This window comes from Corvus brachyrhynchos, unplaced genomic scaffold (genome assembly GCF_000691975.1).
Source record: "Corvus brachyrhynchos isolate BGI_N302 unplaced genomic scaffold, ASM69197v1 scaffold202, whole genome shotgun sequence".
In the NCBI taxonomy this organism is placed as follows: Eukaryota; Metazoa; Chordata; class Aves; order Passeriformes; family Corvidae; genus Corvus; species Corvus brachyrhynchos.
This window is the reverse complement of record NW_008238132.1, coordinates 6620218-6638012: the sequence shown is the minus strand read 5'-3', so window position 1 is coordinate 6638012 and position 17795 is coordinate 6620218. Positions and strand designations below refer to the sequence as shown.

The window sequence follows — 17795 nt, the reverse complement described above, 5'->3', positions numbered from 1 at the left end:
AGAACAATAAATGGAGAAATGGCAGTAAATGGGAACATGGCATGTTATACAAGTGTTGTTAAAGCTTCATGAGAAGATCCCTAGCAAGGAGGGTCTTGAATCCTTTTTTAAGTAAATCATAATTTAAAAAATCTATTCCTTTACCTGCACCTCAGATTTTGACTCATGTTCCTCACTATTTTGTTAGTAAAGTAAATAAGGCAGCAGGATGTTCTCACACCTCCAAGGACATTTCACCCTTGTGAAATAATGGCCCACTTACAGAAACTCAGTATCTGTTTCTTGTTCTTTCTCCCCCTGCACTCAGAGGAGATCCCTTGTTAGCTGTGCGATCAATAAAAAATATATCTTCAGCCACAAGTAAATCTACTTTATTAAAACACAGGTCTGCCAGTTAATTCAATTGCCAACAAAGTTGTAGCGTGGTCAATACAAAAAAAAGTGACTTCATAAGTGAGATACATATATCCTTTTGTTGCAAAATTATCTGATAATCGGATGCATTGGACAGATACAGACAGAAGTACGTTGGTGAGAATACACTGTGGCTAATTTTTTGCATTCTCTTGCAGTATTTGAAGTGTACGGTATCTCATGAGAGGCTTCAAGCTTGTCACTTGTTGATGCTCAGGTCCGCTCCTGACAGGTGAAAACCACAGAAGAAGAGTTTGCCCCTTCCTTCCAATTATGTGCCTGCTATATCTGCACAGGTTACCATCTCAATCATATTCCCATTGCAAACCACTGCTAATACTCCCTTTTTCACCAATAGCATGGGATCAAGGAGTTCACATGGCATCATTAGGTCAGCTCTTAGGTATGCTGATGCATTATTGAAATAAGAATTTGGAGCATGAACTTTAGTGAAGACTTCTGATAAAACTCTGTGCTTACAGCAAAGGCAGCATCAAGTGACTGAAATAGATTGAACATAACTCTTAGATAGCCAAGAAAAAAATGTGCCTTTCCCAGTGTTTTGCCAAGCACTTTTCCACCTGACCAGCAATGATTTGTTTTCTGCATATTTCAGACAGAGCTAAAAATAGCTTGCTGCTGTTATTTTTGTTTGGGAGCAGTAACATTCAGTTTGTGAAGTACTTTCTCCATAAAAAGTTCAGAGCATTGAGAAGTACCTTCACAGGCAGAAACCTTCCTTTGGTTGAATTTCACAGTGAGGGAAGGCTTTCAGCATTTTTGTTAGTTTTCCTATAAGACTGGCTGCTTTCTTGGAAAATATGACTAAATTTCTTGTCTGTTTTTAGTAGACGATGAGGTAATTAAAACCATAATCTAAATATGGTCAAAATGAGTTTGGAGCCTGTTTTCACTTAGGTCTGATTTTTAGAGAACATATTTTAGAAAATATTCAGAGACTTAAAAACACAGCCATTTGATGAAATTTTCCAAAGTACACATAGAAGTAGCTTCCCATTGCTTTCTAAAAATGCTCTCCTCCACCTTCTCTGTTGCCCATCTTTCTTCCTGTACCTGGGTTAGTGCTTTCTTGTTGCATTCGTTCATGTTTGATGTAAGGAAATTCAAACCAACTGGAAGTTAATCCTATGAAAAAAGGGATCAGTTTCCGCCTCAGAGGAGACAGAAGATGAGGGATTGGAGATGTCTTTGGCAGCAGTTTGCTGTCAGACTGATTTACCTGTGCAGAGGAAACCACTCCCTAGCTACCTGTTTGGACTAAAATAATTTTAAAAGTTTGTCTTTGGATCCCTGCATGGGAAAGGAAGTGCTTAGCCTCAGCTTTCTGAAAAGCACTGGCAACACTGGGCATAAAAACAAAGCGTTGCAATGACCTTGAAGGAATTGACGCCACATGAAGAGCTGCAGGATGCAGCCCAGTGCTCTGGGCGCCTGCATCCTGCCCTCACTGCCAGCAGTCATCTTACTCACAACACTCCATGGTGATGCCACTTACTTGAAATCATTCTCTCACTTGACAACCCATGAAAATGCTAAGCAGAATACCTTTGTGGCTGGCTCAGAGTGGAAAATTTAGAAATGTTAGTGACTTCCGAGCAGCCTGAGCCGGTGCTAGGTCCTGTTTGCCTCTCTTCCTGCTTTTTAAGTCAGTCTCAGCAGAAAGCATCATTGATGCTTTACATTTCTTTAATGTGCAACCCCTTTGCCAGTGTTTGCAAGGGGAACTGGCAGGCTACTGTGAATCTGTAGGGAATCGCACTGTCTGAACACAGCCTGTCATTGGATAGTATGAGCCCAGTCTAATTATCCCATCTGGACCACGCATATATTGTTATGCAATTCTTCACCAGCTACCTGCAGCACAGACTTCTGATTTTTGCTTTGAAATTTTCAGCAGCAAAGTAATAGAGGATGGGATCAAGGCAGCTGTTCATGGCAGCAAGGCAGAGAGTGACCACCAGCGCTTTGTGCAGATTGGCCTGGCTGCAGCTGCTGTACATCAGGTGGACAGTTCGCAGGACGTGATAGGGCAGGAAACAGATGAGGGAGAAGATGAGACTGATGATAATGGTTAACAGTGCCTTCTTGTGACAGATCGCCCTCTTGCTCTGCAGAGACCTGGACTTGAGCAGCGCTCTGATGGCAAAGACATAGCAGAACACAATTGTGCAGAATGGCAGAATGAAGCCCACGACGAGGACAAAGCAGTTCATCATGAGGAGCCTGTGTGTGCTGGAGGGGTGGAGATCCAAGCATTTGACAGGGTTGCTGTAGCCAGCAACTCCCTTGTTTAAGAGAGGGCTGGAGGCTGCCAGCACGAAGATCCATATGGCCATGCAGGTTATCCTGGCATACTTCGTGTTGGTCAAGTTTCCGCGTTTGAACGGGTGGACGATGGCTATGAAACGAACCACACTGAGCACGGTGAGGAAATAAATGCTGCAGTACATATTCACGTACAAGGTGTAAGTCATGATCCTGCAGACAATATCACCAAATATCCAACGTGATCCCAAGAGGAAATATGTGGCCCGAAAGGGCAAAGTGCTCACAAACATGAGGTCTGAAATAGCCAAGTTCTGCATGTAAATGTTTACTGAGGTCCTTCGTGAAGTCTGGAAGAAAACATAAATGGAGAGGCCGTTTCCAACAGTGCCCAGGAAGAAGATAAAGAGATACATGATGGGATAAATTACTTGTTTGAAGTCGTCAACTGTACAGTTGGAGGAGCTGTTAGTGAAGTTGCCATCTAGCGCCACCTTGGAGATGTTCGTAGTCTGAGCCAGCGTCTCCATTTTTCTGCCAAAGTGAAAAGAAGTGGTGTGAGTTCTGGGTTACGGGCTGGGCAGAGAGTTTGGCTATGTGAGACTATTTCACTGAGGGCAGAAATTGCAAGATGCAGACAACAGTGGGAAGTAAGGGTTCGTTAATGAATAATTACTTGTGATGTCCCAGTAAATACACATCTCAAGACACAAGGCCCCAAGTAAGCTCTAACGAGTTTCAGTATTACAGCAGCTGGTTGTTGTCTCAGCCTGTAAAAGTGCTACCTTTTAGAGGTGCTATCTGTGTGTTTTAATGACAAGTCTCTGATCTTCACTGTGCAAAACAAGCCAACTTGCTGTCAGCCATTTTGTGGCAGGGAGGTTCTGAGTTCCCAGTCACCTAGCATGGAAACATCAAAACCTGATCAGAAAAGAAATCACTGCCCACTGCTAAGTCTGCATTTCAAATTAGGATGGAAAGCTAAAAGAATTGAATTTGTCTTTTGGAACCAGGGAAATTTTTCTGGTATGTTTTTGGCAGTATTTCCTGAGCAATAGCAGACATATTTTGATACGTGTATCAATTAAGGACATTTTGACCTTAAACACTGGCAAACACTGTGCTAATTATGCATGGTTCCTTTTTTAACTCCCTCCTCCTCACACAGTATTTCTTCTTTTTTGTTAGCTTCTGGTGGCTTTCTGTCTCTATTTGTGGGGCCTTTGCTTCATGTACCACTCTCTTAACCTCTTTTATGCTCATCTGCTCTGCAGCAGTCAGTCATCTACACACACTGCAGCTTCCAGGGCAGCGCACATTTGCAGCCCTAATGAAAATGGCCTCTAAGAAAATGGGCTGTGTTCACGGAGAGTGGCATTTTTCCTCCTGTGAGACTATAATTCAATCAAATCAAAACCACTCACCACTAAAACATTCTAAATAATAAATTAATTTTTTTCTCATTAGTGTCTGTTTCTTTTCTGATCTCTTGATTTCTTATCTCAGCTGTCCTGCAGCTAGTAGTATTTTCAAAGGAAGGTGTCAGTATTGCTTCTTGTTTGACAGTGGAAGCAATTCCCTCTTTGTATCTGCCAATATATTCTAAAGATGGGGTGTGGAAGTTTTTAGCCTGAAAACCACAACTACGTGGTATTTCCAGATGCACGGAAAAGAAGCTTTTAATTTGCTCCAGTGAGAGTGATAATGTGCCCAGGGTACATGACTGCACCCTATCTCTTATTCTGAACCTCACTGGCTTCACAATTTGAAACTAATTTGTTTGTACACATGGAGCCTCCCTGGGGGTAAATTTGGCTTTACATTTGGGTGCTCTGAATGCCCAGCTACTCAGTGTGATATTCCCACTGTGCTATAAATGGGAACTAATTTGCAAACTGAAGCCATGGTGTGGGAGCCTGAACTATGTTCAGAAAAGCCCATGGTATCTCTGGAATGGCATCTCAGAGTCTGTCCAAGACCCTCAATATAGCAACCAGATGTGCCCAGCAGGCACCTTTCATCCAGCCCCACTGAGATGGGAAGCGTGGGAAGCACTTCCTCAGGCTGGGCTCCCAAGGAAGAGTTCCTGGATATTGGGTCTCAGCAAAGGCCTGGACTGAGGACTTTGCTGAGACCCAATATCCATGGTCCTAAAGTTAGTCTCTTCCTCATTTGAGATCCTCTTTCCTCACAGAGGAGAGAGAAAATATATTCTTCTTAAAAACAAATCTTTTGCAATCAAAGGACTTCTAAATGTTTTGTTTTTCTTTACAGAAAAATCGTCTGATATACACGTTTTCTGCATGGGATCAAAGACCAGCTTTTCTCCAGATTGAATATGATCCCCCCATTTTGCACAGAAATATTGCACCCTGAGGTACAGCAAAGAGAAGAGCCCTTCTGACAGTGTTTTCCTGTGGTCCAAGCATCCTTGCTTTTAGAAACTCCAAAACAGAAGAAAATATTAGGAAAGGGATCTGCCACCTGTTGAAGCATTCCCGTTGTGTGTGGAAGCTGTGAGATAGAGGAGTCAAATGAGTTTGGAGCCATGGATAAATTTCAAGCTCTGCTCAGCACTACGAGTGATGGCTTGTGCCCAATGATATCTGATGAAGGATGGGATTGGGGCAATGAAAATTCAGTTGATGAAAAGCCCTTGGGTCCCTGCACCCTCGGGAGAGCACTACAAGCACAGGGGCTGAGGCACTTTGCTCAGGCTCCTCATATGAGGGTATCTAGGTAACAACTACCTATTCTGTCCTCTATCTGTATAAATGCTCCTCAATTCTCTTTCCGGCCAAAGACTGAGACTAAAAGTAGAATAGTGCATGTGCAATTGAGAAAATTCAGTATCCCTGAACCTGGCAAGAAAATCAGTTCTCAGACTCCTCTCCAAATTATTCAAACACAAGTTTCAAGCTGTTATGGGATGTCTAAGAGAAAGAAACCGGAGACCAGTCATCTGAAAGCTCTTAAAGCACCATGGTGCCTGCCCTCAGCAAAGGGCCAACAATGACACATGCCATTTTCCTATGTAGACACTCCTGTTAGCTGTGTTTTGACACACAGATCAAAGTAGAAAGGAAGGTGAAGTGAAAGATTTCACATGGGACTACCTCAACCAGCCACAGAGGATAAGGGGAGAATTTTAGCCCTTCTTGAATCCAGGAACTGTTATCAGCCAGTTAAGGTTAGGAAATGGCTCCTAGATATACAGAAAGAACAACCTATCTAAAGGCAGGCAATAAATTTGTTTTCAGCAAAAGTGTCCAGATGGTCTCCTGGATCGGGAATGAACAGGATGGGTTAAGAGTGAGAGACTGGACTTAGGACTTTTCTGGGTCCCCCAAAAGAAGGAAGATTTACAGTAAGATCTAACAGCCCTCTGAGAAAAAAAGGAGAGAAAGGACAAACTGAAATGGGATTCTCTCTTCAGTGGTACTGAAAGACTTCTGTGATAGAAATTCTCTAACAGGAGATTTTTTCTATATGTGAGTGTCAGTGACGGAAGCTATCAAATGGAAGCAGCTGACACATGTCCTGAGGCTCTGACAACCTCCCTGGCAGGAGAAAGAGAAGATCAGCAGAGCAAGAAAAAGGGAGCCTTTTCTGAAATAATTGCTGCATAAGTAGATTAGAGTTTGGGTGGGTTTTTGTCTTTTCTTCATCTCTGTGAAATCTTTAAAAAATATTTACAGCTTGATTAGTATGGATTTTATAAATAAATATTTACCTTTCATAACAAATTACATATATATTATAAACTGCATTTATTTATTACAAATATATATTTTGCCTTTTAGCTTAGCCTGGCTTGAGTTCAATTTAAGGTAAGACAATAACAGAAAGACATTCCTTGCCTAAGGTGAATTTTATGCCCTTACCAAATGGATGGGTGTGCAAGACAGGTGGGGGGCTGATAGAGCAAATGTAAGAGGATATTTGTTTAATTGAAGGAGATAATAAGCTAATAAAAATGCCCCAAGCCCGTCATATTTTAAGCTCAGGATGCAGGTAGCAGTCTAGCAGCAGAGGTGAAGCTGCCCAGGGTGTGATATGTATGTCCACCTCACCAGGGTGTGTGTGTGGGGACACAGCGGGACAGGGCTGGCTGTCTTGAGGCAAGAGTGGCTCAGCAGGAGCAGGGGAGGAGCAGGTCTGCCCAAGGAACTGACCTTCTGAGGTTTCTGTGCAGATAATTTGGGGGTGTGAGAGAGGAGCTGGTGGTGGCTGTAGTCATTGTGGGTACCAGGGATGAAGGCTGTGATGTTTGGGGCTCCGCTATGAGGCAAGAGAAGCTCAGTCAGACCCAGTACTGCAATGAACGGATGAGACAGTAGAGAGTAGAAATTTAGGTATGTGAGGAAGTGAGGGAACAAAGGCAAGCAATACGGGAAGGAGAGACTACACCATATCCGATGCAGATTCAGGCTGCTGGTGCTGCAGACTGAGAGGTTTGCAGAGGAGTGTTTAATTAGAAGCAACAGGGGAGCTGAGGGGCATAGGAGAGCAAAGGGCTGGACTGACAACACTTGTGAGGGCAGTGAACACGCATCCAGTGCACCTCTGAAAAGGCCAGGAGGGAAAAAACGTCCAACTGCAATAACTAGGAAAGGCAAATCCAACTGCCCACAAAGCCCGATAGACTGGCACATGCTATCTTGAATGCCTGATGAAAACCAAATCTTACGTGTAATTCTGCACTGATGCAGATTCAAACCTGAAAAAGAGACAGGGCACCTGTCAGGCTTGGCATGAAACCAAAACCCTGGTGCAAAGGAAACCTCAGAGACCTGCAGGAGCGAGGATAATCAATAGAAGCCTGTGTTGCCATGCTACCAGCTTTATGGTAATGATAGTGTAGGATGCTGGGTGGAGGAGTGGCACTGTGCATGAGGGACTACATTACTTGCAACAGTGTAAAAATATTGTGGCTAAAGAGAAGCACAACAGGGTTCTTGTAGGCAGACATCATATACTCTAATAATAAAAATATAGTACTAGGAGTGCACTACTGAACTCCTTATCATGATTATGACAGTTGCCAGAAAACATTAAGTGAGGGTAGGATGATGAAAGCAGGTAGCAACAGGAGGAGGCTTTGGGTGTCTTTATAAAGATGCAATGCTGCAGCAGAATGGGATGGGATGTCCATATGCAACAACTTCCTGGTTCCTTGAATAATTAGTCCTGCAAAAAAATGCCATTCTACCTTGGCTTTCTACCTCTACAAGTTGCCATTTGATCTTTAGTGCTGTACAGGCCCTAGTTCAAGCAGGTTTTGGTGGAGGGAGTTTTGTACTGCTAATCACAGTAGAGCTGGGCTCAGCAGCATTGTGGAACAGAGAAGTAGTCCGAAAAGAAAGAAGCCTACATAAATTTCGGGGCTGTTTAGGAAAACAAACAGAAAATTCAACAAGCCTACATTCCAAAAGAAATAGGTATTTTAAGAAATACTGAGCCCAGTGTCTATCAGTGAAATGGTTACCAAGACTATTATAAGGAAAAGATCTCCATTTGGAAAGCAGAAGGCTTGTCAAAATGGGGAGAATGGGAAACATGACAGATTAAATGTGGAGAGGAAACTAGGAGCGTTAAAGAAAAATATAGTGAAGAGCTTCTGGTAAAGGGTGTTCTGATTGACAGTAAGTTTTGTAAAGCTACTGAAAGATGAAAACCACTTGGGAACTGGCAGGATTGCTTGGTAACAAAAGATCTCTTAGGGACAAGGTCATAGCAGGAAAACTCAGGGAATTAACTCTTTCCAACCAAAGATGTTGGGATATTTTCATGTCTGATGCAGTAAAAAGGTCAGAGGAGCCAGCTCCACTTGACAGATGTGGGCAGGAAGTATTAAACCAACCAGATAAGTGGGAGGCCAATAATTGAGACCAGATGGCACTCATATCAGTATCCCAAAGGATCTCAACTGTGAGACTGGTGGCCAAGGCACGTAACCCACCATTGTAATCAGGCGCGGTGCCAGGGGACTGATGTGTCATCAGTGCAGCTCTCATTTACAAGAAAGTCTTGATAAGGCAGCTCAAGGCCATGAGCTGGTCATCAGTCCTGGGAACTAGTGACCACTGGGAACGATTTCCTCCTCTGGGACATTTTAGGGGCATCTGTAGTGAAGAATGAAGGCACTGAGGTCATTGAAATGCCAGTCTGCTGAGAAAGAGTCATGTCTTCTGAAAAGGGAGATCCTGTTCACTCACCCGCTGAAGGGCTGTGATGACAATGGATGAAGGGCACCCAGTGGCAATTTCATACATATATTTGGATGTACATATATGGCCGAGGGAGATTTTCCCCTCTACTTCACTCTTATGAGACCCCACCTGAGCACTGTGTTCAGCTCTGAAACCCTGACATAAGAACTTCATGGACCTGCTGGAGGGGGCCCAGAGCAGGGCCATGAAGATGATCAGAGGGCTAGAGCACATCTTCTGTGAAGACAGGTTGAGAGAGTTGGGGCTGTTCATCCTGGAGAAGAGAAGACCCCAGAGAGACCTTATAGCAGCCTTCCAGTACATAAAGGAGCCCTACAAGAGAGCTTGAGAGGGACTTTTCACAAGGGTATGTAGAGATAGGACAAGGGGGAATGGAATCCCTGGAAGTGTTCAAGGCCAAGCTGAATGGGGCTTTAAGCAACATGGCGCAGTGGAAGGTGTCCCTGCCCCTGGCAGGGGGTTTGGAGTGAGATGATCTCTAAGATCCCTTCCCACCCAAACCATTCTATGATTCTATGATACGTGTGCATTTGTAGAGTTGCATTTGTCAAAGCCTTCGACATAGCTCTGCAACAAAGGTTTCTTAAGTACCTAAGTTGCCAGAGAGCTGGAAGTCACGTTCTTTTGTGGGCTGAAAGCTCGCTGAAGTGTAGGAAGTGAAGTGAGGGCTCAATAAATCAGCAATGGAGTCCTCTAGGGTTTGCAACTCAGACTAGATTTATTCAATGTCTCTAACAGCAGCCTGGAGATGATAATTCTCCAGGTTGGTAGATGCGGTGCTGGAAGGGTGGCAGATGAGAATCAGTATATTTTAATGTAAGGTGATGCATGCTACGGAAAAATAATCTAAATTGTGCCTAATTATATGAACTTTAAACTGGCTGTTGCATTCGCAGTGTCTGGAAAGGGCACTTGGCACTTGGCCATTGCTGAAGTCATTGACCATTTGCTGAAGTCAGTTCTGCACTGGCTACAGCAACAGAAGCAACTAAAATTGTCAGCAAAATGAGGGGCACCATCAAAAAGGCTATGGAGAACAGAGTAGGATGTCACCTTGTATAAAACCTTTATGCATTCCCATAGTGGGCAGCTCTTGTCTCTACACTGAAAACAGAGATTATGGAGTTAGAGAACATGCAGAGAGAGGCAAGTAAAGAAGTCAGCAGCCCTGGGCTACCCAAGTTCTTGCAGAGGGCAGTCAATCAAGTCATATGGCATCTCAGCAGAGAATGGGATGAGTTTCTGTGCCATGCCTGGACAGAAGGACACAGTCCTTTTGAAGATGTGTGGTGGAGGGGTGCTGCTGCTAAAGGCCTAAATACAAAACCTCCACTGTGCCTGGAGGTGTAAATACACTCTCAGTTTCTAAACTGCTGATCTGAGATCTGCTGCTCTGAAACACTGGGTTCACTATAACATGAGGAATGACGAAACAACTGCATTTTAACAAGACATTCTTCATATGCAAAGTTAAATGGGGAAGTCAGGCTGTTCCATCAAAATATACTACTTTGCTATGTAAAGTGATAAGTATATAGAACCTCTTCTGTGCCAGGAAAAAAGATGGTCTTTGCATCTATCACAGTAACCCTTTGTGTGAAGAGGATCCCAGACACCTGAGTCTGTTGTTTATTACCCAAATAGGAAGGCAATTATAATATCTCTGCTATAGAGGAGATCACTTGCATTTGCCACTGCACTTCCAAGAAAAACAGTTCTCATGTCTTTTTAAAGTTCCTACTGGCTTTCTTGCAAATATTCACTTTGTGTTTCAGGAGCAGCATTACCAAGAATAAGTGAAAAAAAATGCAATATTTAGAATTAACACTAAATTCATCAAAGCATGGCATATTATTAACCTTTCTAAATGCACAATAACAAAAAAAAAATCAAGAGTCTGACATTTAACACCTTTTATTTTTGAAGTTTGCCATAAGCCAAATGCATATTTTTCATCTAGTTAAAAAACAAGGCTCACTTAATCAGATCCACAACTTCATTGTTATCTTCCATCTGGCAAACAATCCTAGTTACATAAATCTACCCTTTTTTTCTGCCAAAAAAATTTCTCAACACCATCTTTGTCATGGAGAAGTTTGGTCAGCTATCACTGCTTCTGGCAAATAATACACTAACTGCGAATAATAAGAAAGAAAAGTAGGTTGTATTTTAATCATTGCAACCATTTTATCTACAGCAGAGAAAGTAGACAAATCTTGTCCTACCTCAGCTCATGCGCCTTCTGGTGTGTTCAGTATTTCCTTCTTCTGCTTGCTGTTGCTCAGAGACTTCAGGATTTTTAATGGAAAGGAAACCCACAAAAACTTGATGCAAAAACCAAGTACTACTACTGCAGAAGCCAAAGAAAAACCATGAACAGGGTAAAGGGAAGTAAATCCTGGTTAAAAGTTCTTACATATTCTTAAAAGAGAAATGTTCTCAGCTCAGGGACTGGTGCTAGCAGTCACACGGCAATCTTTTGTTACTTTCACCCAATGAAAGAGACTCTACAGCTACGTGGCATGCTGAGAAGCATTCTGAATTTCTGTGTTCGGGCCCACACTTCTATATATGTGCTTTCATTCGTCAGAGTTGCTCAAAATATTAAGAGGAGATGCCCATATAATCTTTGCATGAATCATTAAAGATATTCTTGAAATTAGGGAGAGGGTATTTGTTTTGATTACTTCCCAGAAAACACACAAATAACAAAATCGTAAACAGGCTACTGGGATTTGGTGCATAATCTCATTCAACTCATAATTCAAGTCTGAGTTAACAAGCTGAGGGACTAATTTTCCTTGAATTTTTATAGGAACAGATATAGCTCTGTTAAGCCATGAGCAAATGGCTGCAGTGAATGCCTTACTCCCTTCTTAAGTTTCACCACTTCTTAGTGGAGCAATGCTGACTGCACAGATGGGTGTTCAGAGCCCACTGCTGTTGTGAAATAGGTTTCTATACACACTACAGGTGTAAAAGCTTGATTATTTCTGTTCTGTGCTGTCAGCACGTGCAGGTGGACCAGACACGTTCAAGTGCCTCCTGCTTGCTGTGCTGTATTTCGTATTGGCAGCAGGTCAGGAGTCCACACATGGCTGCTTAGCACAGCAGATGGAGAGTCTCCAAAAAACCCAACTTTCTTGTCACCCACACTTGTAGATATCTACACCCCAAAGTGCTTTGGATAAAGATTTTAATCTCTCCTCTATATTACCCCTTGTACATGTAAACTTGAGAACATCCAAAATAGTGCTTTGGGTGTGCTCCCATGTGGGGTCATGGTGGCAACGTGCAGGCTGCAAAGACTGGTGTCACCAGGGCTCACAAATCCCTAGACCCACAAGCAGCTCTGTGGGTCCTCTTTTTTAGCATGGAGCTGATAAAGGACATAGAAAACCACCTTAGCTAAGAACTAGTCTAACTCTTTTGGTCTCCAAGGTGAGCACAAAAAGTGCGTTTTGACACTCACCTGTGTTTGAATTGACAGAGCAAAGCCAACTTAAAAAGCTTCACAGTAGAGATCCACATCACTTGAATTTTCAAGGCACAGCGTGACAACGAATTAGGACCCTCTTGAAACCACTGTTTGCCAACTCTTGTGGCATCTAAGCCCATGGATAAGTGTCCTCTTCCAGCTGTGGTTGTGCTGGCTGCTTTGGTTACTGTCACAGCTGTTTCCCTCTCTGCCAAGGTCTGCCTGCAGAGTGGCTCGTAGGTTCTCCCTAACCCCACCCAGTTGTTGAGGCAGGTACTGTAGACACCTGACTCAGGACTTATCTTCTCACCCAGCTCACATGGACTAAAGCAGGGTGGAAAAGATTCTGTGAGCTGCTCTGTGGACAGAGTCCTTTGGGAAAGAGCCATGACATGCATCAGGAACTGCGGCTGCTTCAGCCAGTGAGGTCACTGCCAAGAGACAGCTCTGGTCTCAGTCTTCATTTGGGCAATGCCCCAGTAACTCAGACTGCATCTTATCTGCAGCTGGCAGAGACTAATTTAGGCATTGCAGTAGCAGTCTGATGACATCCCCATCACAAGGTGTGTGGCAATAATCACTTTGGGACTGATGGGCAGCCTGTTCTCAGATACAGGATCAGAGGCTGAAACATGCAGAAAAGTTAAGACACTGATCACATTTTATTTTCCTGAGATATTTTGAGAACATCTTTTTCACCATGAGATATGAATATCTTCATTGCCTGGGTAATTTCCCACATTCACCTTCTTAAACGCCCTGCTTTCTGGAGAGTACTGCTTCCTCTCTTTTATAAAGTAATTCTGTGTTTTGCTTTTAGCCTGGCTTTGAACAAATGAGGTTGGCTGCCAACTCACCCTGCTCCTGATGAGCTAGATCCGGAGTGACTGCTTGGAATTTTTTAGAAACATTCACTGTATGACTCAGCTTCCGAGGGGAGTTTATTACATTTCTTACTAATAAAAACTCCAGTAATTCTGGAGAAGACATCTCAGAATATCATGAAGAACCAAAGACTTTCATCACAAGATGCTGCGTGCTTATCATGTATTCAACAGCAGTTAAGAGCCTAGACTATTTCTGAATTTTGAGTCCCTAAAATGCATAGAGGTTTGAGGACACAGCAGAGTGCAAACGACCCCTCTGGGCTGCAGCTAGTCTCCATCCTGCCTCTGTTTCTGTTCCATTTTGCACTTCTGGCTCCACAACAGCCCAATTTCAAGACAGAAACGCAAGAGGGGGTTGTTCATACTATTCCTTCCCCTTTCTCATAAAACCCCATGCCCTCCAGCCCTGCACAGGGGTACTGGCCACAGAGGAGGGCTCCAAATGTGTGAAGAAGCCAGATTTTGGGTCTGAAATAAGTACTCCAGGCTAAGTAAAAGCAAAAATTCTGACTCTCCTTCAGCTTTTCCAAGTTTTCTATAGGCTAGTTCAAGCGTCCTTTTGGGCTGAGCACTACCTGCTAGGGGTGCCAGTCAAGCGGCCTGTGTACCACACTCCCTGTATAGGACACCTTGGACATCCCAAATATACGTCACGCCATCATGTGCTCCATAAGCCAGGCCTCCACCTCCAGCAGTACTGTGCCACCCTAAAGTCAGGTGATGTGCTGTCTCAGAGTGGTCCATCCCTACCCCCTTTTCTGGTGCATCCCTCCAAGCACTGCAGTCTCACTGGGCAGTTTCATCTGCTCCACACCTCAACAGAGGGGCCAAGAGCACCTGAAACCCACACGGGTCTTGCTGGATGCACACAGCTCAACAGAGTCCTGAAAGTTCATCAGCTCACAGAGCATGGACACTCTTGCACAGCAGCTCCAGCACCTTGGCTTCCCACAGACACAAGGACTGTGCATGGGAGACATGGAAATCCCCAGCACCAGGAGAGCTGGGGTGAGATACCAGGTCTCCCAGGCAACCCAGGTGAAGCAGCCTGCATATTTATCCAGTTGCTCAATGTTTTGCTGTCTGGAGGCACAAACTTCTAGTGGCAAAGTTTCACTTCTTTTCATGCCAAAAAATTTTTGATAAAAATGGATCTGTCAAACAGACAGAAGGGATTACCTCCATTGAAGATTTTAGCACTGCATGACTTCAACACGGCAGTTTAGCCTACTAACACACATCTATTTCCAGAGACCAAAATTACAAGCCGACATTCATTTTCTGTGCAATCCAGAAAAAAACAGCATCCAATGTTAGTCGCTCATCTGTTGTCAGCCATAAGGCTGGATGGATGGGAAGACGAAAGTGACAGCTGCATGAAGAAGGGGGAAGAAGCATGGGCAATTTTAAAAGGAATTATACAGGAAGGAAAAGCACAGACGGTTTTCAAGCTGTTTCTTTTGCAACATTAGTAATGGCATCTTTTTTAATTGCCTGTGGTCCTTTCTTATTTGTTTGCAGTTCCTCGTTAAAATACTGTTGAGAGTGGAGGAGCATTAATACATAGCTGGAATGGAAAAAGACATCTAATGCTGTCTTTAAGTAAAATAAACTGTTCTTTTTTAACTATGAAGCACTAAAACTGGTAATATTTTTGCCAGCTTCTTCAAAGGTGGCTGTGGGCCTCGGGAAAAATTGATTGTCTCCAAAAGCTGTGGAGATGATGGCAGCTGGGAGCATTAATGCTCTTCCCAGAGAATAATCGATCCAGTCTTTGATTCTGAAAAGACTGAACTGGAGTAGTCAACACCAAACAAAACACCAAACACCTTCTATGGTCTTCATCTAAAACCCATTGACATCACTGGAAAGAATAGTGTCTTTTAGGATTAAAACCTAAATAAGACAGACTCGGAAACCATGACTGGAAAAAAAACCAACTCTTCTTCTTTTTCCTTCAGCTAGCTAAAAGCATTTCAGATCTAACATGTGCAAACTTGTCAGTATGTCAGGTATATTCTGTCTTCTCCATGTAATGTACCTTTCAAAACCTTTCTGCAGCCATTTCTCTACCTACCAATCACCACGGTGCCAAAGTTGCTTTCTGCTTGTGTTATTTCTGGTTTGTGTGTTAGACATTACAGGATTGTACACTGGTGGGATAATGAAAGTGCAGAATTTGAAGGATTTGGCAATGAATCTAGTTACCTCTATCTTAAGATTTGGTCTTCCAAAGACTTGTTGATTGTATTTGGCACATGTATGCATGCATGCACACAGTGCTGTGTTTTGGTCTGTGTTTACCACATACTAAATGTTCTGTGAAACCTGAGAATTCTGCTGAACTCTCCTTCCACACAAATATAGAAACTCAAAGCAAGATAAGCTTCCTTTTTCTCTCTCTAATGACTCTTTCACGATATCCCTGACCCAAGAGCTGGATAAAATTCAATGACAACATTCTAACATCAGAATGCCCAGATGTAGGTGCTCTGCTTCTTATATCCAGTGGCCAAACACCCCTGTAAGATACAACCTGCGAGTCCTTCCACATAACCCATGACCACCAAGCCCACTTTCATGTCAATATACTCATCAATGATAGTTAGCAAAAACTTTACGAGAGACTACAATGTGCCTCTCTGCACAATGTGGGACATAAGTCTCTTGTCATCTGAGGCTGATGGGTTCCATCTGCCAGAGGTCCCTCTCCCTGGAGCATGTGGGAAGTTCTTCCTGCAGGCACTGACTGCTGCTGACACGAAAAGTAAGTTTAAATTTTTGTCCTTGGTCTGGATTTTAACGATGTTTCTTCAGATAAAACTCAGATGGGATTAGATCTCAGTAGACACATTTTCTCTTCTACTGACTTTGGGAAATGGTTTATTGTGTGCTGTTTGATGTTTTTTAAGCTGTATTTTATAATGGCATATAAAAGTATCTATAGATGTGATTTTGAAAGAGATCATAACATGACCTTTTGTCCCATTTTTTTTCCTCAGAATTTCAGGAAAATATCCATGTGTCTGTGATGAGCCATAAATACATTGAAAAAAACCGAGGTCTATTCACAAATGGAATTTCTATCCTTGAAAATTGCTAGAATGACGTATTTCTTTTGTAATTAGTTTGCAACTAGTGTCCCCCCAGATAAGAGTGAGAATTCATTTAAGCTCATCTTTGTCCCAGGCTACATGTTTTTGTGATATGATTTCATGAAATCCTCTTGATAGTCATATACTGAAAACAAAACTGTCTAAGAAAGGCTGGCTATGGTGGTGACACGAGTGGGAGAGGGAAGGGTAAATTCTGAGGTGGCAGGGTTCTCCACCATTACAGGATGGGGATTGTTCAGTGCTAAGGGAAATCCACCACCCACACATCCCAACCTGCTGCTCTCTGGGAAGTTGCCATGCTGAGCTGATTAATGCAATCGTTTCCCTTTACCTTAGACATTTAAATCATGGTGGACAACAAGCTGCCCATGAGCCAAAAGTGTGCTGAAGGCCAAGAAGGCCTACAGAATCCTGGGATGCATTAGGAAGAGCATTGCCAGCAGGTCAAGGGAGGTGATTGTGCCCCTCTACTCAGCCCTGCTGAGGCCACATCTGGAGTGCTGTGTCCAGTTCTGGGCTCCTCAGCACAAGAGAGACAGGGAGCTCCTGGAGCAGGTCCAGCGTAGGGCGATAAAGATGATGAAGGGCCCAGAGCATCTCTCCTGTGAGAAAAGGCTGAGGGAGCAGGGCCTGCTCAGCCTGGAGAAGAGACAGCTGAGAGGGGACCTCATCAATGTGTAGAAGTGTCTGAAGGGATGATGCCAAGAGGATGGAGCCAGGATCTTCTCAGTGGTGCCAAGCAATGGGACAAGAGACAACAGGCAGAAACTGAAGCACAGGAAGTTCTACCCGAATATGATGAAGAACTTACTGTGTAAGTGACCATGCACTGAAACAGATTGTCCAGAGATGTTGTGGAGTCTCCTCTATTGAAGATAATCAAGAACCATCTGGATGCAATCCTGTGCAGTGTGCTCTAGGACAACTCTGCTTGAGCAGGGAGGTTGGACCAGATGATCCTCTGTGGACCCTTCCAACCTGACCCATTCTGTGTGTTTCTGTGAACTCTGGGTTTCTTTGCAGAAGACAAGAGAAGCCTGGGGTGAGCTCTCCTGCTTCATGTGCTCAGGCACCAAGCCCAGGGGCACTTCAGTGTCACTGAAATTGTCTGGATAGATTAAACCCTCCAACATTATCTTATAAGAGCTAGTTAGTTAGGCATTACGGCAAGGATGTGTAGAAAATCACTCCAGCCACATGCACCCCCTTCAGGACTTTTCACTTATTTATTTATATATTTATATACTTTTAGCAAACAAAGACATTAATGCTCATTGGTTCTAAGTTACATAGTGAACCCTTTCCTAAGTTTACCCCATCCCCAATTTATCCCTAACCCATTTTTCACTCCATGGCTTCCCTATACAATTTCCTTTCCCTA

The 17795-nt window shown here is 43.3% G+C and overlaps 2 protein-coding genes across 8 annotated transcripts in view; one reads left to right on the top strand and one right to left on the bottom strand.

Annotated features, from left to right (window-relative positions):
- Window positions 1-17795, top strand: part of LOC103615159 (RCC1 and BTB domain-containing protein 2) — a 468828-nt gene that overhangs the window by 380123 nt on the left and 70910 nt on the right. The window lies entirely within an intron of this gene.
- On the bottom strand, window positions 350-11474 carry CYSLTR2 (cysteinyl leukotriene receptor 2). Of its 2 annotated transcripts, XM_017733640.1 has the most exons (3): window positions 11159-11474; window positions 3132-3234; window positions 350-3050 (listed from the first exon to the last, which is right to left on the bottom strand). In XM_017733640.1, the coding sequence occupies exons 2-3, from the start codon at window positions 3228-3230 to the stop codon at window positions 2286-2288; spliced, it is 864 nt and encodes a 287-aa protein (XP_017589129.1). In that variant the 5' UTR covers window positions 3231-3234; window positions 11159-11474; the 3' UTR covers window positions 350-2285. The 2 variants fall into 2 exon arrangements, with proteins under 2 accessions (XP_017589129.1, XP_017589128.1); XM_017733639.1 differs by having other exon boundaries at window positions 350-3234; window positions 11159-11473.

Coding starts and splice junctions, on each gene's coding strand:
- CYSLTR2 (XM_017733639.1), bottom strand. CDS start 3,230: ATGGAGACGCTGGCTCAGACTACGAACATCTCCAAGGTGGCGCTAGAT.